Source organism: Nymphaea colorata, chromosome 1 (assembly GCF_008831285.2).
Source record: "Nymphaea colorata isolate Beijing-Zhang1983 chromosome 1, ASM883128v2, whole genome shotgun sequence".
Taxonomy (NCBI): Eukaryota; Viridiplantae; Streptophyta; class Magnoliopsida; order Nymphaeales; family Nymphaeaceae; genus Nymphaea; species Nymphaea colorata.
Genome location: NC_045138.2, coordinates 16,500,203 through 16,524,837, shown reverse-complemented (window position 1 = coordinate 16,524,837; position 24,635 = coordinate 16,500,203). Strand labels below are relative to the sequence as shown.

At 39.4% G+C, this 24,635-nt stretch overlaps 2 protein-coding genes across 2 annotated transcripts; both read right to left on the bottom strand.

The window, feature by feature from the left end:
- Nucleotides 1-7,838: 7,838 nt before the first annotated feature.
- On the bottom strand, nucleotides 7,839-10,031 carry LOC116254668 (uncharacterized). The gene is made up of 2 exons (XM_031630206.2): nucleotides 9,397-10,031; nucleotides 7,839-9,033 (listed from the first exon to the last, which is right to left on the bottom strand). Exons 1-2 carry the CDS (start codon nucleotides 10,018-10,020, stop codon nucleotides 7,852-7,854), a joined length of 1,806 nt encoding a protein of 601 aa, XP_031486066.2. The 5' UTR covers nucleotides 10,021-10,031; the 3' UTR covers nucleotides 7,839-7,851.
- An 8,160-nt stretch (nucleotides 10,032-18,191) lies between these two features.
- On the bottom strand, nucleotides 18,192-23,698 carry LOC116247670 (SEC12-like protein 1). The gene is made up of 10 exons (XM_031619919.2): nucleotides 23,116-23,698; nucleotides 22,900-22,991; nucleotides 21,346-21,478; nucleotides 20,969-21,060; nucleotides 20,614-20,713; nucleotides 20,451-20,523; nucleotides 20,198-20,318; nucleotides 19,774-19,893; nucleotides 18,701-18,768; nucleotides 18,192-18,553 (listed from the first exon to the last, which is right to left on the bottom strand). Exons 1-10 carry the CDS (start codon nucleotides 23,275-23,277, stop codon nucleotides 18,381-18,383), a joined length of 1,134 nt encoding a protein of 377 aa, XP_031475779.1. The 5' UTR covers nucleotides 23,278-23,698; the 3' UTR covers nucleotides 18,192-18,380.
- Nucleotides 23,699-24,635: the final 937 nt, after the last annotated feature.

The window sequence follows — 24,635 nt, the reverse complement described above, 5'->3', positions numbered from 1 at the left end:
GTTTTCTTTTACACAGGACTCGTTTGATGAATCGGAAGAAGTTTTGGAGAAGAATTTCAGAATTTCTTTTTTCTGGAACAGTTTGAAGAGGAAAAAAATCTTCCTTGTTCCACGTTCAAGGTCTGTTTGACATCCTGAAATTATAATTCCAGAAAAACAAAAATTACCGTAGCAATTTCTAGTTGCCTCAAGCTATGAACTGGGTCTTGATAACTAATCAGCCTGAGTGGCCTGCTGTTGGCACATCTTCAACTGGATTCTCTAACAAAATGATGTACAGTTCTAAACACCATTGACAGTGGAAAAGTGAAGAAGCTCAGGGATTTGCTTTCTTCCCTAACTAGAGTTTTTTTTTGAAAAAACAAACTAAGTCTACGAAACACGAGACTGGAGCTCATAAATTCAATAAAACCAACGTTCTCGTATACAGTAAATTTCTAAACCTTGAACAGATGCTTACAATCAAGTCAGTATTTATGTCTAGCACTAGAAATAGCAAAAACGCATGCATTTTCGAATTCAGCACGTAGATTGCATGATATAGTTAATTCTGAATTAACTGATCAATAAGTTTATTTTCCGAATAAATAATTGATACAGTCCATTTTGGTTTTTCCTATTTTGCATTAAATATGCATTTAAAGACGAAAAATGCTTATACCGGCCAAAGCCATGCTCATATCAAGGTTTAAAAAACTTAATTCTAAATACGAAAACCGTCTCCATATATCTTCAAGATAAAACTGAGAAAAAATGCATTTCAAGAAAGTTTTTCCAAATGATCTTTTACTATTTGATGCATTTTTTTGTCCTACAAGAGTTCACAAGACTCTCTTAGTAGTAGGTAAGGTCAGCCTAGTAGTCCTTACCAGATCATTCTCAAGATATACCTCTTTTCAACTTAAGAGTACTGAGCCAACCTCCTAAGCAACAGTATATGAAGCTTTTGTTTTTGTTTTATGTGCAAGTTCGTCAATTAGAGAGTGTTTTGAAGACTCCCAAAAACCTGGTTTTAGAGGCAAACCTTGACTTGAATGCTATGAAAATCAGGTTTACCGAAAATTTAGTTTTGATAAAACTTGGTTTTGTAAAAGGGAGTAAAAAACTTAGCCCCCCTTAGATTATTCATCGTAACCTGTCGTTTTGAAAACTTTCTTAAGCTTGCGAGAGATCTTCAAAGACTTATAAAAGATTTGTTAAGTGGTGGTTGTCCTTATTTATACTCTTTTGGAGGTTGGAATCGAAGCAGATAGGGAACAAATTGAGATCTGTCGAACTAGGGGTCCAAGCTCAGTGTGCATGTGGGTCGGGTAGTTTCAATTCAAAAATTAAGTTTTAGGTAAACAAAAAAACTAATTTTTTTTTAAATTCATTAAAAACTCTTGAAATAAAGTTTCCACATCAAACAAGAAACCCATATCCCAATAATTTTCTTGTTCAATAATTATATTTGACTAGAGCCTGTAAAGTCCTTTAGCAAACAATTGGACTCCATGTCTTTATTTATTTTTCTATTTAAATATCGGCTGATAAGTGGCTGAATGGGGAAGTATTACTTATGGCGTCCTCTTATTAGATGAAATTTAAAAAGGCACAGCATTTTTGTGGTAAATGATTTTGAGTTTTTTTTCTTAGTCACTTAAATGTCAATCATTTACATCCATTTGGATGTTAGCAGTTGGTTCGATGGCCGTCAAAGTAAACCTGAAGCGATATTTTCCTCGATGTTATCGGTATTGGTCAAATTGAACCAAATCAGTCTCAAACTGGTTCAATTAAAGAGGGCCACATCCCAGGTTTTTAACTATTTTTTAAATATCTTAATTCACTTTTATTTTCATTAACTTCTTATTCTTATCTATCTTTTTCAAAAAAAAAAAGAAAAAAAAAGCTGAACACCTTTTTCCCAATTCTCCTCTTTCCACAAACTCTGTATTAATGGGATTACTATTGCTATTTGGGGGCACATCGGCTAAACTATAATTTTAAAATTTTAATAGCGTCAAAATAAAATTCTTTAAATTATATATATATATATATATATATATATATATATATATATATATATATATATATATATATATATATATATATGACCTACTCATTTTTTTATGTTCATCCGAATAAGACTTTGGGTGAATGCCATCAAATCGAAGGGACATCACGAGCTTCAAAATTATAAGGAGAACCTTTGTGAAACCTGACGGAAGTTGGGCACCTTCCAATGCGACAAAATGACATCAAATCATGGCCTCTGATGTGCACTACTCTACTCCGCCAAGCATAGGTTGCAAATTAAATATACGAGCAGTTCCGTCTCCCCTTGAGCCGTCCTTCGTCATATTCAATTCGACATGTTAAAAAGCAAGAGCTGACTTTTTTGCATGATCAGATTTTCCACTTGAATTATGATACAGATACGGTCTGAATTTTTTGCTAATTAATTCTGAGCCTTATAAGAATTCGAATCCATTTTTATAGCTTATCAGATTTGAGAAGAAAGGAAATTCTTATTTGTTGAAATGGTGCTTCTTCATCTTTTGAGTTTTTTTTTTTTTTTTTTTCGTTCGCTCACGATCTTTAATCCCTACCAAGACCTGATGAACAACATCAGATCGTGTCTCGTATATTGGTCCGGACCAATTCTGATTTGGATTTGGGTTTTTTTTTTTTTTCAAGGGAGAGAGTGGTTATTTTTTCACCATCTCCCTCGTCCTGAGGTTTCACAGAGCATGTTTTGGAAATTTTACGGTCCTGAGAAATAGTGCGTTGAATTATGAATTATAACAGCAATCACATGTTTCATAATACAGTCGACTGCCTTGTACATCAAAGGATAAGATAATAGTTGAAATTTATACTTTCGCTAACATTGTGAACCTAATTAGCTAATTTACGTGCTGTTAAAACTCCACCTAACTAATTGCTAAGTATATGTCAACAATGGTGCGTATGGTTAAAGAGTGATAGAAATATTAATAATGAACATGAGAATAAATTACCCTGAAAGTTCCTTGGTGGTTTAAACTCGTTATCCCAACTTTGGTTAGTAATTACTTGAATTAACCGAAATTGGATTCACCAAAGGATTTTTGTGACTTTGTCATTATAATATAAGCATGCAAAAAGTTACTTTGGGCACATTTTCCGTAATGTCAAAAGCTTATGCCTATTTATGCTTTTCTTAATTAAATTTACATTCCATATGTTTGCTAACTATAAACATATGGCCTAATTAAGAACAAAGGTCACCTATATTATTCATTTGCTTATTTATATATATATATTATGCCCTCATTCAGTTTACTATTAATTTATATTTAAATTTTTGAAAGCTTTAAAAATTAATTACTTTGCATAAATGTCCCTCAAAAAAAAAAAATCCTAGCTCCCTTAAAAATTATAGTTTGAATGTTTTCATTTTACGGGCCTAACTTTCTAGGCAGTTTCTCTTATTTGTCTTTTTCCTTCTTCTTAGGAAGCCACTCGATTTTTCATTTGGAGGGAAGCATGAGCCTGTAAGAAGAAGGGCTTTCCTTCACCATCAATTAGCATCAACGAAAGGTACGGTGTTTTGTTGTTTTCATTTCTTGGGAGGTGGATTATGACCTTTCAGAAATTTGAGTTCAAAAAGAAAAAGATGGAGAACAAAGAAGCAATGGATTTGATCGTATCAAACGCACAAAGACAAAGTGATGAAGGTATTTTAGTCGTCTAATCTCTTGTAAAAGACAAATCAAGGGCTAAGATTGTTCTTATTTGTCTACCATTATATATATATATATATATGAGAGAGAAAGAGAAGAACAGATAGGTGCCACACTTTTAAGTTGTCACATCTATTAGAAATGACTTTGGTCATTTAACGTCAGTGATTGAATAAGAAAGGAAAAAAGAGGCACTCAAACAAGCTTTTAAATTTTTTGCTAAAAAACTCTAAACAAAATATGAACATCCTAATATATTTATAAACGCTGATTTAGTATAAAGCATGTTTTGATTCAAGTTATTCCCTATGAAAGATATGGATTTAGCTACTAGAACTCAAGGATTTTTAGTATAATAAGAGTCGTTTGTCTGTATAGATTATTTAAAAAAATTAATTAACTTAATATATGTGACCTATTTTTGTCTAACTAGAGCTTATATAGTCTTGTCCTCTCATGATTGAGGGACCCCTTTGATGAGAAATAGACCTAGGAAAGGCTAATGTCCAACCACCCAATTTCAGTGTCTCCAAAAGAACTAAAAATTGACCAATTTAAATATCTAACAAGGAGACAATCTTGTGAATTTGAACATAATAATGCAGTTGCCATTGCATGCTAGCTGCTTTCATACAAACAAACAAAAAATATGAAAGGGAAAGAAATCGAGCACCATTTGGATTCGACCCGGATCCGATTTTGAAATCTGTGCTCGAGGGAAGCATACGCTCCGAACTCAGCTGGTATTCCTCACATAAAATTCAATCTGCTAAGTCAGATCCATCATCCTTTGTTTGAAAATCAGATCCAGTTCTATTATTGGGTTTTGGATCTTCTCCCATGTTTGTATCCGACTAAATTAAATTAACCAGAGTTGGATGGGCTTCAGATTCGGTTCTAGCTTATCCCTAGTTCCGATTTCAACTATGGCACTAGTTCTCAAGTCCAGTTTGGTGAAACTTGCGAAACCAGCGCCCAGGCCAAGTTCATCACCTCCACATGAGCGCTATAAAAATGTGAAATATATATATATATATAGATATATTTGTGGTTGAATATAACATAAATTACCTGTTAAAACCATCATAAACTGTCAGTATACTATAAACCATTATTAATACCCTTGAAAAACGGTTTTTCAATAATAAATTTTAAAATTTTAGTCATCTGACAACATCTAACAATAAACATATTTCAATTGCCTTGCATTTGCATATATATAATTCAGATATGTTGCATTTGCATATGTATAATTCACACGGAAACTCCCAACATATCCACATGTTATCTGTCTTCATATACAGTACTGCTGCTGGAAAATTGTGCAAAAACCTCGTGTTCTTTTTTGGCCGAGTTCCTGTAATGGAGACAGAGACCTGGCCGTATGTAACTTTACGGGATAGCATGGCCACAGTTTGCACAGGCAAATCTCGACTTGCAGAGAACCCTAAGCCTGTCCTTGCATAAATGGGCAAGGACTTCCCTTGTTGATAGCGAGGATGCAAACACGATTTGCTGCAACAAGATGCGTTAGAGGCCGGATCCAAACAAGTGACGATGCACTAGAAATCGGCCAAATCTTCAAACTAGATACAGAATACTTGCATCCCCAGTCCCCAACTTATGAAATCCATCAAAGGAGAACATGCTTAAGGTAGGGGTAAACACGAGCTGAGTCGAGGTCGAATTCAGTTAGTTTGGACTCGGTTCGACTAATGAAACCTCGAGAATAGCTCAAACTCAACTTGATTAAAGTTCAACAAACTCGTTTGAATAGAATTGATATTCATCGTTACATGTTGAGCTCGAGCTCGACTCGATTAAGGCTCGACAAACTTGATTAAGGCTCGAGCTCGACTCAACAGTTACGTGTTGAGCTCGAACTCAACTCGATTATTTGAATGAATCGACTCATGAACTCGAGCTCGACTCGTTAAGCAAATGACTTAGCTCAAACTCATTCACGAGCGGAGTTTTAACGAGTCGAGCTCGAGTAGTTCGACTCGTTGTTCACCCCTAGCTTAAGGTGATAGAGCTTGAACATAAGCCCCGTCAAGTCTACCATGGAGGATAAGGGTTCGAAAGCCCCTTCATTCCTCCTGCCTTTAGGGTCCTGAGTTGTGTCGATGTCTCTTGTGAGTCTAATGTGTAGTAGTGCGCACCCTCACACATACCTAATTTTTGATATAGCCTTCACATATGTTCTCCCGACATGGGTATGGGCAGCTTCAATGACATTTCTCGATTAAGTTTCGTGTCTAAATCAACCTTAGAAACAGCTGATGACATCTTAAATCTTGCAGCGATTTTACATTTATACATGAAGTTGGTCAGCATTCGATTACTGGATCCTATATGCTTATCCAGATCGAGCATATCGACATCGGATCCAAATTGGATAATTTAGTACCAAAACTTTTCCATTTGAGTGAGGAAAGATGTTTAACATAGTATACGCAACTTTCGCTAATTATCTAAAGTCAATAACTGGTTTTGCCATTAAACTGTACGTGGCCAAAAACAAATTAAAAAAAAGCAAAGGAATTGAAAGAAATTAAACCCTAAAATCGGTAAGAACAGAACTTTTTGGAGTTGAACCTATTGGTTCATTTTTACGAATCCACAAAACCTTCTTCATTTACATTTCAACTTGTTTTCATCACTAGAGCTCATAAAAAAAATGACTACAACAATAGAGTAAATTATTAGTTACCGACTGGGAGATGCTCGTCTCCTTGGGAGGAACATTCTACCTGAGACGTGCAAAAGGAAAAACCAACAGCAAGACGACATCTCTCATTCCCAGACTTTTTGTCCATGGCGGACACGAGAAAGTTTCATTCAGCTTTAACTCTTTCCCACGACAAAGGAGCTCATTGGGCTGGCGGGTTGATGAAAGTCCGATTGTTAGTTTTGATTTTCATGAATGGTATTCATTTGGACTGCAATTCGTAGATGTGTTACACTTTAATTGATAGATGTTTCCGCTATGTTCTAAATTAGTTATGAACCCCAAAAACATGAAGAAAGTGAGGCAGTTTCGCCCTTTCATCCAATAGCAAAAGGAACTCATAGGAGGCATTTGATGAATATCTCGGTTTTCTCTGCCAAGCCATATATTGGAGAAAGCTAAAATGGAAGATTGTAAACCAAACATCACACCAATGACTAAACTTCAAAACGCTTTGGTCCGATATCCCTATCCCGCAATAACGAATTTTGTTCGTATAGGCATTTTGCGCGCCGCTAGCGTCTCTGGCTCTGGTTTCTGATACCCAATACACCCAATGCCATATAGCTACCAAGAAGCACAAGCCAGAAAACACAATGTGTGCCCGGGCGACACCTTTGTAACTCCAAATACCCGGATGAAAAAGTATTCATTAGGGGTGTTCGAGGATTAGCGGAACTAACTCATTCTTTTGATGGACGAGTAATTGATGGAGTTACTAATGGGATTGGCGTTGCAAGTTTCGCATTGAGGAAGCAGATAAGCCATTCAGTGATCCTACTCTCTATAGGCACATCATTGGATCTCTACAGTATCTTACTTTGACTTGTCCTGAGATATCATTTGCAATTAATTATGTTAGTCAAGTTATGCATTAGTCATGGGCATTATATCAAATTGCTAGAAGAATTCTTAGAAATGAGATCAATCAAAATAGACAAAACGCCACTCCTTTTCTTTCTTGTAGAAATGAGATCAATCAAAATCTTGTAGATAAAGGAAAACGCTGGAAATTATCAATTTGCTAAGCTGAGCCTTAAAGTATGTTGTTCACGCATAGTTGTATTCATTCTCTTCAATTGATAATATTTTCTCCGTGTGCGTTCTTCTGGACCTTTGGTCCTGGACGTAGGCTCATCAAAAACGATGAACCATATATAGACAGCACCAAATAAACCTTCCTGATCAGAATCATATGAAATGTGGGGTCAAAAGTACCATGCAAACTAACCATTGCATTCAACCTTCATATGAATTGTGGGGTAAAAACTCTCTTAACTTAGGTATAGTTTTTTGAGTAACAAACTAAAGAGAGAGAGAGAGAACTTGCTGCTCTCATTAGCCTAATGCGCACGGGAATCAAAATGATGTGATATATATAAAGAGAGAGAGAGAGAGAGAACAGTGCCACCTTCAATTTTTGGTCCTATGATCTTGACCAGCTGGTGCAGCACCACATTGTTCCTCCTCAGTCTCACCCAAGGTGGGATCCACCATCTCCATGTTATTATTCACTCTGAACCTAGCATAGATGTCCCCTGCATAGAACTTCTTGGTCCTCCTCACCAGCACCAAGGACACCAAGAACCCTAAGAAGGTTGCTGCTGTTATGATAATGAAGGAGAGCCTATAGCACTGCACCCCAGTGCAGCTCAATTCCCCATTCTCAAAGGGCAACCCAGAGGCAGCCCTCTGCTTCAGGGCCTCCCTGTCATAGAGTTGCCCTGCAATCTTCACATTGAAGATGTAGGACCCTATTGGTGAGGCCACTGACCCAAAGTTATAGAGCGTAGAGTAGTATTTGAGCCCAAAGATTTCAGAGATTATGGCATACAGCAGAGGCCATTGTGCCCCAAAGCATAGGCCAATGATGATGGAAGCAACGTAGAGGGACCCTGGAATTGGGAAGGCAATGAGCAGGTGGCCTACACAAGCGAGCAACAGAACACCACTCAGCATCAGGGGCCGAGGAAACTGGTACTTGGTCAAGAAAATTTCCGACACAAATCCGGCAGCGACGCGGCCGGAGAAGTTCCAAATGCTTATCAGGGACACAAATGTTCCGATGCTCTGCGCCGAGTAACCGAGGGACTCGCCTATCTGGCCCATGTTGTCAATGGCTGTTAAGGTCCCCCCTACCCCACATGTGGCTGCAGAGAACAGGATTAGCATGTCGATGCTCACTAGTGCTTGAAGTATGGTGTAGTCCTCTCCCCTGTCTGGAGACCTGAACATGCTCTTTATGCGAGAAACTGAACCATCGGGTATTAGTGGAGCAGTTCCGCCGGATTCTGCTGGTGCTGAAACTACTGCTGGTGATTCCTCCACCTGTTGTTGCTTCGCTGGTTCTTTTAACCCGCTAGCTGTGTCACAAGGAATTGGGGATTGATTCATTTTTGAGATCTCTTCGCTCACAATAATGGCGAGGGGAAGAAAGAGCAGCAACACAACGATGGCAGCGCTGCTTCTGTAAGCTGAAGCTGTGAAGTGAATTCTTCTTTGAAGGATGATCATTATCATGAGGTAGCCAGCGAGAGCAAGCGCAATGTAGAGGAACGAGTAGAAGACTTTCTGCTCGTTCTTTTGGCGTTCTGTCTGCAATAGGATTTAAAGGTAGCATGAGATCGATTTCTGTGATTTATTGTATTGTTTTCACCTAAGTCAACTTAACTTTAGATTTCCTTAAACCATAAAATGATTAAGATGTTAATCTTAGCAGGAAAGCTAAAGGAATAGAACTCATGAGGCAACACCATGATTGAAGCAAATCTTCATTGCCAACATGGTAATTTTAAATTTACAGTAAAAATTACAAAGCTAATAACATTTAGGAACTGAAAAAAATGACAACAAATTAAAACTTCATCCTTTTAGCTACCATTCTTCCTTAAGTGGGCTTAACTTTTGCTGCAAATTCTTTTGATGATGCTACTACTGCAGAAAAGAAATGTACAGTACCTTCATAATCCGAATTACTGGGAGGAAGAGCATCGAAGTGACAGCAGGAAGCCAAGCGATGAGAAGAAGGAGTCCCTCCGGGTCGTGGCCATAGATGGCATTGTAGAGCTGTGTGAAGATAGCTCCACTGAGCCCCATGAATCCCTTAAGCAGGCCAAGCACCATGCCGCGGCTCTGCGGGAAGTTCTTGACGCAGGTGACGAGGGATCCTGTGTTGGCGAAGGACTGAGAGTCGGAGCCGATCCACATGTAGAGGCACATCTGCCACAGCTTGGGCTGGGAGATGCGTCTGGTGACTGCGAGCCACATCATGAGGTAGCCACCGAGGTTCATGGCGGCTCCTATGGCGAGCACCACCCAAGGGGGAGTGACCTCATTGATGAGGCCGGAGAGGATGCCTACGTTGGCGCCGAGGTCCTTGAAGAAGCTCAGAGTGTTGAGCGTCTGCTGGGTGTAGCCCAGAGAGGACTTGATGCTTGGGGAGTAGATGGCAAAGAGATAGGAAGAACCAGATGCAGACATAATAAGTAAAGAAGCAAACACCATGAACCATCTTCCCCTCACAATCTCCAATAGCACCTTTGCCTTGTCCATGGCAGAGCACGCCGTGAAACCAGTAGCCATCTCTCTGAGTCTGATATCTCTCTGACGTCCGTTTAATGTAGCTTCTAGTCTATTCCATAAGTACACAGAAGGATGAGAAGGATGAAGTACCACTTTCTTGTGTGTGTGTGTGTGCGCGCGCGCGCGCGCATGCGCCTGTATGAATACAAAAATAAAATATCTTCTTGGTTTTGTAAATATCCGCTAATAATATTGTTCATATTTGGAGCTGTTGCGCTGGTTTTGTAAATAAGATCCAAAGAAATAAAATCAATTTTACGATATGAGTAAAGATTTTTTATTTTGATATCGAAAATGTAATCAAAATAAAGGTATAATAATTTAAAATAATGATAATTATAGTCTCAAATAAGACTCGAACAACTCATGATTTTTCAAATCTCCTCTAGTTGAATCTAAATGCATACTTGTAACAAAACAAATATTTTTCTTTTTTGGAGAAAGAAAGCCCGTATGAATATGATACTTTCTCGTGGATTCCGAGACAGTATCACTAGGCGAACCAGACCCAATAGGGCCAAAGTGAACCATAAGGATGAAGCTTATAAGTTGAATAATATATTAAATTTTGCAATGGTAGGTGATTATTGTGGAAATCATGTATTTTTATTACTTAATGAAGGTAATGAGAGGCCAATGTCGAAAGGGAATTTATTGCTTATAGAAAACAGCCGTGTTAACTTAATTACTTAATTAATAAAAAAATAATTTCACAGTTCAATGTCGTATATATCGGTTTTCGCTCCAGTGCACCAGCGCGAATACCTAGTTATTTTCTACAAAATACTTAGGAATATAAACTGTTAGGTATAGTTTTAGGGGGTATTTGGATTATATTATTATCTAAACTAGTTTTCTAAAAACTTGGTTTTATGAAAACTATAGTTTTTTTTTTAATTAGCATTAAAACCTGGTTTTTGTGAATAACCTGAGAGGGCTCAAGTTTTTCACTTTATTTTACAAAAGCAGGTTTTATCAAAACTGGGTTTTCCTCAAACTTAGTTTCGATGGCAGCCAAACACTCCAAACCTGAGTTTTTCCTCCAAAACTTAGTTTTGAGATATCATTCAAAAGCCCCTTTAGACTTTTAAGGGAGTGTTTAAGTGACACTTCAAAACCAGGTTTTGAAATGTTTAGGTGCCATGAAAACTGGGTTTGAAGAATACTCAGTTTTGACAAAACCTGGTTTTGTAAAAGATAGTGAAAAACCTGATCCCCTTAGGTTATTTAAATACGAGATTTTGGCCGTCTTACCCAAACAAGAAAAAAAATTCTAAAATTCATTAAAAAAACATGTTTTTCATAAAGTCAAGTTTTTATAAAACTGGGTTAGAGGAGGGTGTCATCCAAACGCCCCTTAGCGTTTTTGGTTTTCAATTTCTTATGCATTTAGGTTCTCCGGGTTTAGACAGAAAAACTTTTACCTTGTTAATCAACGTGCATAGGAAAACTTTTACCTTCTCAATGGGGAAGGCAAACATGTAAGGAATCTCAACTTATAAAATGGAAAGGTTGAAACTTGATTAGAGATTTTACTTGGGGAAATTTATATTTCCTCTACTCATATCCTTTCCGTCTGCTGCAGTAGCGGAGCCACATATGAAATGGTTTTGGCAATTGCTTGCACCAACCACAAATTTTCTTTATTTTTCATTTTAAATAGTTGATCATTTATGTACATTTGTACATGTAAAAGCATGAAAATTTGAAATTAGTGTCCCTCAGCCCAAAATTTCTTGCTTCTTGAGGTGTTTGAATGAATAAAGCTGTCAAAAGTACTGTAAGGAAAGGGTGGATTTAGTTTTGCCATGAAAATTAGAGGGATAGCTTTTCTCTTCTATACATGCTAGCCCCTACCTGATTTCTTAGCTTCAGTGTTTGTTACATGATTAGGAAAATGTGTGAAGCAAACGATGCATAATGGCGGTGGAGAAGTAGAAGAAAAAAAAAAATCATGAGGTCTATTAATTTTTTTTTTTTGAGGGATAATTTTAGGAGGAAGATGTTTATATATTTTTATTTTTTAAAAAATAAAAAATTGTATAAAGTTGTCGGGACGGAGTATGAGTAAGCCTAAGCGTCGGGCCAAGCTGCCGGCAGGTACCCGTACCTGGCCCGGTCGGGCCGAATCTGGGTCCCAAGCCGGGCGCGAGCCCAATGACGCGGCCCAGCCCGGCCGGTCCCCCATCCTCCTCTCCTTCTTCCTTCTTTCCCCTTCCCCTCCTCTGCCTCTCCTTTTTCCCCCTCTCCGCCTCCACCTCCTCTCCTTCTGACCCTCTCGATATGGTCATTTTGAACTCTAATGGCTTCAACTTTCTACTCTGAAAAAAAAGAAAAAAGAATACCAATTATACAAATTGAAACACAACTAGGACATCATCTGACACAACCCTGAATCTTGTGGAGATAAAAGGAACGAAGATGGCTTTGGCCTTCACTCATATACTCATATGTTAATCTCACCCCAATATATATATATACATATATATATATATATATATATATATATATATATATATTATATATTTCATAACATTCTTCTTCTATTTACAAATTAATATATGGTTCATTAAATAAACAAACCCATTACAAATTAATTATGGCTCATTGAATGAACAAACCCATGGAATTAATGGGCGTATTCTGGAATAGATAAGAGATACGTGGTGCTGCACCAATTGATTGATAAAAGACGCATCTTTTGAGAGACAAAACTTTTCAAATAAAAAAGTATTTTAGATTCATTTTATTTATGACAAAGACAAGAGGCAACTCTACTCTTATATGACTAGGGGGTCAACATATCTCTTGGCCCAAAGGAAGCCATCGTGGCCACTTGTCCACTAAAGTGGGCTTACATGAGAACCGTATGTATCATTCTGTTTTTAACTAGAGTTTATTTCAGAACCGTATGTATAATTCTGTTTTTAACTAGAATTTATTTTATGTGAGTAAACCTCATTTTTAATTTATACATGTGTATTTCTTAGCATCGCATGTGCATGACCCGTGGTTAGTTCACACATTTTCATTAAAAGTGATAAGATATCTCGCCCATCAAGCACACCTCTAACGGTTTCTGCTTCTTATGTCAATCCACCTCTATTGGTTAATTGGGTGAGTGGGGTTTCTCACCAAATTGGTAGGGTCTTGCCCGTGGCCGACCAAAGTCTGAAGCCGACGGCCGTGCCTACCCCCAAGATCACCTTGGACCAACCAGAAGACTTTCCTAGGACAAATAAAACAATGACACTACCCAGTCGGACAGGACCCCGACTTAAAAATCCCAAATAGGCAGCGGAATACAAGAATGGCTAATCCCAAACCCAAGCAAATCCTACTACAATTGACTAAAAGCTGTGAGGCTAGTACAAGCGGAAGCGATACATTTGATAAAACGCTCAAAACTCACTCAACAAACCATCAAACCAAACCTAATCGAATCAAACCACACCCGCCCGTAGGAGGCTAATGTCGGCACGAGGTCGTGTCCTTGGCGCAGTGCCGTGGAGGTCCCTCTATGCACAACGACGACCCCAAGGTCGGGCTGAAATCAAAATGCAGAAATAAAATGCTACCACCCTCGAGTCTAAAGAGAAGGGTAGGGTGTACCGGCCAAGGCTAGCTTGGCGAAGCAACCACACGCCTCGAGGTGAGATTCCACACTCGAGGACTAACAGCAACACAAGAGGAGAGGCCGGCGTAGGGCTGTGGCTCCAATGATGAAGACGCCGGTCGGTGGATGAGAGCGCTCCAAGGGTCGCGCGATTGAGGAATCTCCTTGCTGAAATCGCCTAGGAGCTCTCCATGCACTTGCTGGCTGACTTGGGGACCTGCGGGGATCCACGCCGGAAGGTCGCCGGAAAAGTAGCAGAGGTGGCCGGCGGCGGCCTGAGGATGCCGGAGATGGCTGGGGCAAGACCCGCCGGTTCCAAGACTCTCAAGGATGCACTAGGCGGACTTCCTTGTGGACTAGGGTTGGAACCAACTAGGTGCGGGTCTTGGGCAGGGTGAGCTCGGACCAGGTGGGACCAGGTGGGCCCGGGCTAGGTTCGGCCAATGAGCTGGGTCAATGAAAGGTTAGGCAAGGTGGGTCCTAAGGTTCAAATCCTAGGTTGACCTGGTGAAGGGAAGGGCCTAAATCGTGGGTTCCTACAAAGTAGCTAGGGTAGGTTTAGGCTGCTCGGTTTGAGGAAATGGGAATGGTAAGGGGGAATGGGGTGCAGTAACTTGAGGTAACTCAAGTGTGAACTAGGATAAAAACGGATGAGAGAAATTGGGGCTGAGGATTATGGAGGATATTCCCCAAGGGAATCGTTCTCCAAGATGCTAGGCGAGGTGGCACTTCTATAAGGGCTATCTCCCAAGTAAGTAGGAGAGAGGCTAGGGATTCGGTGAGGTGTCTAGGTGAGGTGGCTGGTGGGTTGCTGAGGTGTGTGGCTGGGAGAGTTCCTAGCTAAAGTGGAGGATAGGTGGCAGGTACGTAGAGGCTATCTCCTAGATGTTAGGAGAGAGGATAGGAAAGGTGGTGAGGTGTCTAGCTAGGTGACGCAACAAATGTGGGGAGATTGACTTGAGTGATGAGGTGTCTAGCTAGGTGGCACAACAAATGTGGGGAGATGGACTTGGGTAGTTGGCTAATGTGGTGACTAGGCTGAGGGAGGAACAAGTGGCAACTGGATGAGGCTGCTTCCCTACGAAGTTGGGGAATATCCTAACTTATCTAGCTGGGATTCCTATTCTAGAAAAACACTTTATGAGGTGGCGAATTAGTGCTCCACCAAATGTGCGTCACTTCCTACTCAAATCCTAGGATCTCTCTAAGTGTCCCGATGCTTGCCACATGGACTAAGCGTAGGGTGGAGATGGCGAAGGGCCCAAGCTGGAGATCCACTTACCTCTTTTGTAGGAATGAGGCTGATTCACCAAATGCACCGGCGGCTAGGTGGCGTCACCTAGGAGCTCCTCCACGCCACACGCGGTTTCTCCCCAAATGTGACCGAGATCCTTGGAGAGGTTCTAGTGCAGATCGAGCCTGATGGAGATCGGCCTGAGATTACCCCCAAATGCTCACCGGATATTCCAGAAACTGGCCGGAATGTTAGCAGCAGTGGCCAGGAATTACAGATTCCGACGAGATACTAATTTGAACCGAATTGCCTCTAGCTTGCCACATTCATGATTCTTTCTTTTGGGCGATTCTTATTTTCTTTTCTTTTTCAATTCTCGCCTCTTTTCTTTCTTTCTTTTTTTGTTTTTCTTTCTGTTTTTCTCTTTTTCACACAGCAAGCTAACAGGCGCAAGAACATAAACTAACACATGAAATGATACTTGAAAACCGAAGGAAAAGACCCTCGAAATTGCGAGATCCTTGCTATCGGCTAAGAGTCTCCCTTGTGACTCGTAAGAACCGATTTAGGGAGAGCTTCTTCCTAAGTGAACCAGTGATCCTCTTGGCTGAAACCGTGAAGATCAATAGTCCCTTAATGGCAGAATCTCAACTCAAATCGACACAACGGCGTTACACAATTTCAGCTCTTAAACGAATGCACTAACCTCTCAAATCGGAAGCCTTTGGTCGTCTGCCCTCACCTTCTAGTTGCCTAAAAGATGACGAGCCTTCCCGGGAACGAGTAGCCTCAAGCCTTCACGGTGGAGAGTGTTGGCTGCACTAGTTCGTTGCTGATCTCTTGGGGTAAGCCGTGGTCTTGTGGAGAGCTCTTCACGCCGGAGCAAGAGGAGTCTTCAAGCCGTCGATTCCTTGGGCGAGTGGATGAGAAGAGAAAAGAGATTTAGGCATAGAAAGAAGAAATACCCGCTGGATTGAAGATCTTCTTCAGAAATCTCGCCATGGTTGCCGACATTCCCAAATGTGTTCAAGAGAAGAGAGATGACAAGAGACGCGGGTAGAAGAATTGCGCAAAGGGAGAAGAGAGATCAATCCGTGAGGAGAGAGAGAGACACTTGACAATGAATTTTCCTTCTTCTAAATTACCTCCAAATTTTCTACTTCCATAATAATTGTCTAAAAAACGCATACCAAAACAAAGGAGTACAATGTATTTATAGCTCTCAATCAAAAGTGGATCTAAACATGTGATCCAAACCTCAAAAACGAAATCCAAAACGGAATTGAATGCCAAAGCAATTGCGCACGCTAAAACAAAGAAACGCAAGCAAGAAATCAAACTCGAGACTTAGTGTCTCGACCCTAACTCGTCCTCCCCTTAGCCCGCACGTTGTGGGCCTTGGTTCAGATCAGAATTCGCCTAGGTTCGCCCTAGGCTGACCCTAAGTGACTGGGTTTAGCGAAGACCTAGGCTGGACTAGACCGGACTTGGACTCAACCCACCTCCTTGGTATTCAAGAACCTTTGCTTAGAGTCGTTGCCTCTCCTCCCGCTCCTCCCTCGGCTACAATTCTAAGCTAAATTCCATTTGCATGCAAGGATTGCACCAGCTGCTCTACGCCTCCCACTCCTCCCTCTTGACCCATTTTGGGGGTCAACACGGTCATGAAGGGCCTGATTCCACATGAAGGGCAGCCTTGTTTCGCCCGCTATGGCTCCTCTTAACCTCATTAGTGGCTGCTCTCGGCCAAGTCGAAGGTTGACCCGTTAAAAAGAAGCCGAAGTCCTTACCCAACCTCTTACTCTTTTAGGATATAAGGTTTGCTTTCGGTGTTTCGGGGTGTCGTCATTGTTCCATCTTAATTAATACATATCATATCAATTGCTTGCCGATACAGTATAGAGTTACCATTCTTGTTTTTCTTTATTTTTAAATGAATTTAAAATATTTGAAATTAGTTTTCAAATCCAGAAAATAGAAATACATTAACGAACATTTATTTACAGCACTCCAAATTTCTCGAAAATTTCTACAAGTTGGTAGTCGAGGTTTGCTTTTGAGGGGCCAACTTATTGGTCCTTCAAGAGATTGTCCTCTTATAAAATGAAGACCAACCAATCGACTTTGCTTTCAGAAGTGACTTCAACGTTGTCTCATGTTTACATACTTTGCGAGAAAAAGAATAAATCTTCGGTTTGTTAGATCTCAATGAATCCGAATCAAACAGCAACTAAAAGTCACCCCTACGGTCAATGAGAAACTGGATCGAAGCCTCAAAGATACAGAAAGAGAAGGGTACATCATGTGATAACACGAACACCCTGTCAGCAGCATATAAGCAGTGGCGGAGCCACATGGTGGCTGGTGAGTAGCGGCGAAGTCACATGAAGGCTGGTGTGACCAGCCTGTTTGTTTATTTTTTTGTTAAAACTAAAACTTTGATATATTTGATTATTTATATATGTAGGTGCCCCTAAAAACATTAAAGTTATTGAATTACTGTATCTTCAGCCAAAATTTCTAGCTCCTCTGTTAGGCATAAGATTCCTTAGTTTTGGGATGTGCATAAGATTCCTTAGTTTTGGGATGTGAATGGAGTCGTGCCCTTTGACAAGAGGGAGGAAGCAGTTGCTCAAGGATATAAACTTTAGTCTCTGTTTATGTTCATCCTGCGAGCGTGTATTTGCGCGTGGGAGAATGTTTGCTGCAAATTGTTTGCAGCACAAACAATGTAGAGAACGTTTCTTAGCTTAGCCAACCACGTAAAATATGGTGGCTAGGATTAATTTAGCCAGAGATGGTAATTATATCATTGGATTTTGGTATAAAACCACTCAGGACCAGGGAAATGGGTAATATGTAAAAGATATAGAACTACCATAAAAATTGCCTTAAGGATGTTAGTTTCTATTAAAATAAGGCTTTCAAAAGCTACTACAGGCTATAAAAAGTACCAGAGGTCATAATATATTTTCGAAACACATATGGCATGCCATTATAGCATAAGTTCTTGTTGCGAACAAATATAAGCGCAAGCTTCTCTCTTGATGCCAACAAGAGCTGTCTCCGCAGCATTAGGTGTCAGTCTTAATTACTTGAAGGCCAAAACTTCGGCTCTAGGATAGTCCCTTGGCATAATATGGTAGTTTGAAAGAATTGAAAAACCAGACTTTTATCACGTAATGCCCGTTGTTTGTTGTCAACCAAGATAAAACAATTCAACTTAGTTTGTATACACTTGAACACCAAAACTTCATAATCAGCCAGTTTTGATTGAAAACGCTGCCGATCAAATGACAAAGAAAAACTAAAGCACAAGACTAATGAAACTCTCTGACATTTTTCATGAAAAGGATGTGCAGTGTCGGCCTAGAGATACACTTGCAGAAATAAATTTCTTTAAATTTAAGGGAAACCACAATGAGGCCAAAATTTATGCCCACTGTCATTTACAACTGAAGGAACACATTCTCCTTAACAAGAAGATACACTAGGAAGGCTCACAGCGTGTCAAAGTTCATCTACTGATTGAGAATCCCCAGGAAAAGATCCCATGGACGGCCTGTGATGCTGAGTTGTTCGAACAGGGAAGTTCCAAAACGAATCAGAATTCTTGAAGAACGCATAGAATAGAACACCAGAAGCAAGGAAGAGTCCCAACAGCAGCAGATATATCTGCCATTCTGCAAAAATTTATAGCTTCTGTTATTAGCAATTACTGGCTTATGCACACATAATGTTGATCCATTTTAATTTGTCTAAGTATGCACGTGTGAACATGGGTATGTGTGTGCGTGTGTATGTATATGAGAGAGAGAGAGAGAGAGCACCTTTCCAGTCTCGGATATTCAGCTTAGTGACAGTTACTTCCGATCCATTTGATGCAGAAAGGATTACCCTGCAATCCAACAATCTCTACTTCATTATGTACATCAAAGAAGTCCTAATAGAAGGACATCTATTACAGTGGAAATGGCACTATTAAGCAATGATACATGAACTTGCAATTGACTCGAAGGCCATGACCATATGCAAATAACCTCCTTGATCAAGTTCCATGAAGGGGTTTATGCTTTAGACTTTTTGCCGCACATTTCTGGTTAAATCATATTACAGAAACCAGACAGAAAACTGAAGCCTAAGAGAGCTTTAGACAAGCTCAAACGTAAGACTAGATTACATACACAATGGAGTATACGTTTCAAGAAGTATGTTCCATAGGCACTAGGAGAGAGAGCATTCACGTCTAATGGCCAGTATTTCTAGATTGTTACTGCCATATACACTTAATGCACATATACCGTTTCTTGGAATGAAGTAGAAAATCTAGATCAGCAGAACAGCAAAATTTCTAAACAATAATCTAAAGTTCATTTTTCTGAAATATCCATTAAGTCAAAAGTAAATTAGCTTTCAGAAAACTCAACACATTAATTTTGGAAGAAAGGATGTTTCTGCCAAATTGATTATTTTACCCAACTTGTAGCCCACCAAAGGTAGATATTGTAGAGCACACAGGACAGTATGTATGATATAAACCTGGAAGCAGTCAACTTGTCTAAAGAACTGTGACATATATCTTGTCAGATAGCCTATAAGTGACTCCAGGTTGTTTGCAGGTGTTGAAGCATCCTAAATGTTGATTTGCGTCCTACTTACAGCAGAAGTTTGATAATTCTTTTTTATGTGGAAACATTTATGGTAAGGCACCTAATCAAAATAATGACACACCCAAGGGAGCAGTACAGTTTCGGCCATGTGTGCCTTCCAAATCTTTTCCCATTAAGAACATATTAGCAATCAAACTAAAGGTAATGGTATAAACTATAAAGTATCAACATCAAATAGGCATGAAGATAAGGAGCTCATTATATTCAAAAGGGTTCATTGATACTGAATTTACCTTTCTGTTGGACAAAAATCTAGACATGAAATTTGGGTTCCTAGAAAAACCCTTTTAGCCCACTGGATTAGTTCCATTTTCTTCACATCAACAATGCCAATGTCTCCATCATGGCTGCCCCTGTAAAAGATAATGCATATTATGTAAATAACATGTGTAACCACCCAACAAATGCACAGTAGACCTGCACGTATAACTTTTGATTTGTCACTTCCTAAACTTATATGATTCTTTCTTCCTCAGTTGATAAAATAATCGTTTGGAGAGAGGTAAAAGAATACTAGAAAATTATTTTTAAGTTGGATATTTAAGACCTAAGACTAAGAGTTCTCTGTTCACCAATGATTGCCAAGTAACTTATTTGAATAATCCAAACTAAATGCTAAAAAACCAGACATCGTGATATAGAGGTTATGTCCCTTACAGTGCAAGATACTTTCCATCATGACTGATCGAGAATGTAGAGATGGGCTTTCTAGACAGACTTTTGTGTCCAAGCCTGTTCCATGTACTGACATCCCATACTACAATAAGCACTTTGCCACCTGAAAATTTTTGAGACCAAAACAAAGAGTTTAAACAGCTGGAAAATGTACACAGAAATCACTGGCAATAGAATTCATTGTCCAGGGCACACTATACTCTCAAAAGCAAGACAAGAAATGTTACTACCATACCATGCTGTGCGGTGCAATAGAGAAATGGCTTAGTTCCATCCTTGGAAAATCGACAGCACTCGAGCTTCTCATCCTGCAGTAAAGAGCATGTGAATTAAATGGATACAAACTACAATAAATACTGTCATGACAACCATAAGGTCACAAAGAAATTAATATTTACCGCAACGCGAGTCAATGACTGTAAGGGAACACCATCAGTTGCATTCCATATTCGAGCATGACCATCAGTAGATGTTGAGACAAGAACTTCAGAGCCCAAACTGGAGGATCATAAGAAAAAAAAAAAACAAAAAAAACGAAGAGAAATTTACTTGAGCTGGAGCCTACCATGTAGAGATAATGTATATCAAGGCATCTGAGATCATAATAGCATATTTACATGTAATTGTAAATATACACAGACAAATCTATGACTGAACAATCATGATTTGAACTATTAGAACATCCATGTGCATGAACAAGAAGATTCACATACTAGGTTAAATTGTCCAGTTTGATTTCTCAAAGCAATTTACCTGAAGTCCATATCTCTGAAGGATTTATGAGCCCTTGGTTCATCCAGGAGAACATTAAGACTTGGCCACTCAAATATCCTAAGATGCCCATCCTATAAATTGGACAGGAAAAGGAAGAACTTTGGTGAGTGCAGAACGTACGAAAGCTGGAACTTAGATAGTCATTGTTCAACAGAAAGATATGCTGACGGTATAATTAACTTGAAAAGTTTAGTTTTAATTTAATAGATAATTGAATTGGCATATGGTTACAATGTAGATCCTACCAAATGTAGGCTGGAAAACAATCTCAGTTTATAACATTTTTTTTTTTTGGGTTAAGATATAAGTTTTCTTAATGAAATCTAAATTCGAGTTCTGACTAAAAATAACTATACCTCCCCACCCGATGCAAATTTTGATCCATCAGTGCTAAAGGAAAGACATTTCTGAAGGCCAACACCTTGGAGAACTGGGAAGTCCTTTGTGACAAATTTTATGCCCGTCTCCACATCAGAGAATTCAATTAATCTGTTCCCCAACAAGGACGGTTTCAATATATTTGTATTCATGAATCACATAATGCAGAAAGAATAATCAAAACAAAAGATTGATATCTCTGCAAGAAAATTATCAAGTGAATTATGACAAAGAAATTCATACATGACCAAGCGTACTCACTAAAACATACCCATACTGCTGCCTACTGTCTGCACTTTAATCCTGGTAGAGTGGTAGACTAACAGATCATGATAATTTTAAGAAAATCTGCTCCAAAATATAACGTAGCACTCCAAACATTTTTCAATGAAAAAGAGAAAAGTTGATGCATAGTTTAATGGAAAAGAAATCTGAATTTTATCGCAATAATGTTGATAAAAAATTCAAAATGACAATGATTTAATGACCATGGTACAAAATCTTGTGAGAAAGTAAAAAAGGTCACAATGATGGGGGACCTCGTTCTCACCAAAGTAGTCCAAAAAATCATGTTAGATTAGTAAGTTGGTGAATCTAATCAAATTCGTGTGGTAATTATGTACACTAGACTTCTCAAGTTATCCTTGTGTAGGGCGGAATTTAATGTAGAAACCTTTAACAGCAACTTTCTAATCATGTCTTCATAAAATTGCAAGAATTACGAGGTAATCGTGTGGGTGATGATGTTTCTTCAATTCGACCAGCCTAATACGTGAAGGGATGCTTTACGTTCTTAACACCCAAGTGAAATCTTCTGTTTCAACGATAAGGGCAACAGCTTTTTGCCGAAGGGTCTCTTCATGTTTGATCCGTATCATCACTTGTATCTTTTAGCAGTGACACTGCTTTCATTTCATATTCCCAATGCTTCCACCAAATCTGCACAGGTCTCCTTCATCATATAACATATTTGTCTCTGTCTCTAAGCATATTACGTCATTACGTCATATCCATCAAGAAAGACAATTGAGAATAATCATGAAAGAGAACCAAGAAATATTTATGCAAAGAAAATGGAAAGACAAGATACCATAAATTCAGGAAGTAGAAAGACAATGCAGATAGTAACCAAGCGTTCTGAAAGCTCGACTCGGGTGCCCAAGCCGGAACATAAACCTTCTGGCGTTCGCTCCTTGACACTCTAAGAGATAGAGTGTGAGGTACTCACCATTCATAAATGTGGTAAAGAACTCCATGTATTATCTTTGTGGGCATCGCAGGCAATTTTAACTTTTAAGCTCAAACGCATACAATTCAAGCTACATAAGCCATAGTTAACAAAAAAAAAAATCATCTGGAAGGCCTTGAAATGATTAATTCCCCATTTTGTGCCATTATCAATAAAAAGTTTAGGAGCAAGCAACATCATTGAGAACCTAAAAAAAGAAGAAAATTCTACCGGAAAGAACACAAAAAGAGCACGAACATTTAGTATATCAAAAGAAGAGGAAAGAACGGAGATAAATCCTTGCCTCACACCGTTCCGCATCGAGCAAACAATCTCGTCTCCGCTGGGATGAACCGCGATGCAGATGGGATCACCGTCCTCGCAGACGTACTCGCCCTACCAACCATAAAAATAAAGTACAAATGACCACCATCTTCATCTTCCGAGTCCTGCTCTGCGTCCCTCAACTCTCAGAAAGAAAAACGAGTTGGGGTTCCAGGATCGACGGAGAAAAAGGTACCTTGGGGGAGAGGGACAGGGAGTTGGGATCGTAGGAAGAGATTTGAAGGACTGGCGGCGACGACCTGTGAGCAGACTTCGCGAGGAGAGCGTAAACCTCGTTCCTCCGCCGAATCCACGCGGCACACTTGACGGTCCCTCGATGAACCCCATCACCGTCCATAACTTCTTTCTCTATTTCGTCCTTTCTCCTTCCTTTCCTCCTCGACTGATCGACCTCGCTCGGAACGAGAGAGACAGTAAAGAGAAGGGTGCGGAGTTCTATTTATTGATTACTCCGAGTTTCCGTTGGTGGAAGGAAGAAAGGAAACTGTGACGTGGTTGACATGAACGGAGTCAACGGCTACCAAAGAAGGAGAAGGTGTGAAGGCATATTCCCAGTTTCCAGCTCGCCATTGCATCACTGTGGTTGACCAGATCGCCCATGGCGATGCCTGGCATCTATAGTGGACCGGATTTTTCTGGCAACCAAAAAATTTAAATCATTTGCCACAATAAGATAAAGAATGTGGGCAATGTGTTGACGGACCGAAAGTTGAGTAGAATAATGGTTCTCTCTCTTCATGCTGTGAAGACGCCCGCTGCAAAATCAAAGGCAAAATTAATGGTAGAGCCAGAAACCGACGCCAGCCTCATGATGCTGTACAGACTCATGAAAATGCTCGAACTCACTGCGAGATGAAGAACTCAACCCACATCCACCTTCTCATGTATACAAGCTTTGTCAAAATTATATACATGTCTTGCTTTGATCAGTTGATCTCTTAATATCATGTTTTATTCCTTGATACCAATTATGTTCTCCATACATATCAACTGTTATGATTATTCATATTACAAAGCACATGTTCTTGTGAAGCTCTCCTTCGAAGGTAAGCACATGGACCGTTGCTGCCAATCCTTCAAATTTCTTCCTTGATCCCAAGTTCCTCTTCCTCTCCCCAAATATTAAATTGGCAGACTTGAGTATAATAAGAGACAATTGTTAGCTAAATATATAGTGCTTCAGCTGAATTCAAGATCGGACGCACTTGCATGTAAATGCAAAATCCTACTCTTAATGGGACGCAGGTTTGGTTTGAACAACCATGAGATAAAAACGGATTGAGTCAGATCATGCGAGAATGTCCAAACAGTGACATTGCTAAGCATATAATGAATTGGATGTTGTCTGGATCTGCTTCATAATTGAGTTGAATGATGGCAAAAGTTTTGCTTTATTGTTTGCCTGAAGTCAAAAAGGGAAAAACTTTTGCCAACAAATGTGGGGCACAATTTACGCAAATTTTTTGCCAATGCAGGACTTTTGCAACTGAAACATTAGATTTAAATTTTGATGAAATACTTTAGAAAGCCAAATTCAAATATAAGTAGGTCGAATACCTGCCCAATAAAAAATATAGCTTCATTACAATGGCGTCTACGTTTTCATAACAATTTGCATTCTTACTTGAAAAATCTGACGACTGTGACAGTCACATCGTTTGATTCCATAGTTATTTAAATACACACATTTTTTTT

Excerpts from the sequence above, each read along its gene's own strand:
- LOC116254668 (XM_031630206.2), bottom strand. The coding sequence starts at position 10,020 with ATGGCTACTGGTTTCACGGCGTGCTCTGCCATGGACAAGGCAAAGGTG. Across the intron at positions 9,034-9,396 it reads CAGTAATTCGGATTATGAAG|ACAGAACGCCAAAAGAACGA; the intron begins GTACTGTACATT and ends ATCCTATTGCAG.
- LOC116247670 (XM_031619919.2), bottom strand. The coding sequence starts at position 23,277 with ATGGACGGTGATGGGGTTCATCGAGGGACCGTCAAGTGTGCCGCGTGG. Across the intron at positions 22,992-23,115 it reads CCCTGTCCCTCTCCCCCAAG|GGCGAGTACGTCTGCGAGGA; the intron begins GTACCTTTTTCT and ends TATGGTTGGTAG. Across the intron at positions 20,714-20,968 it reads TTCAGAGATATGGACTTCAG|TTTGGGCTCTGAAGTTCTTG; the intron begins GTAAATTGCTTT and ends ATGATCCTCCAG.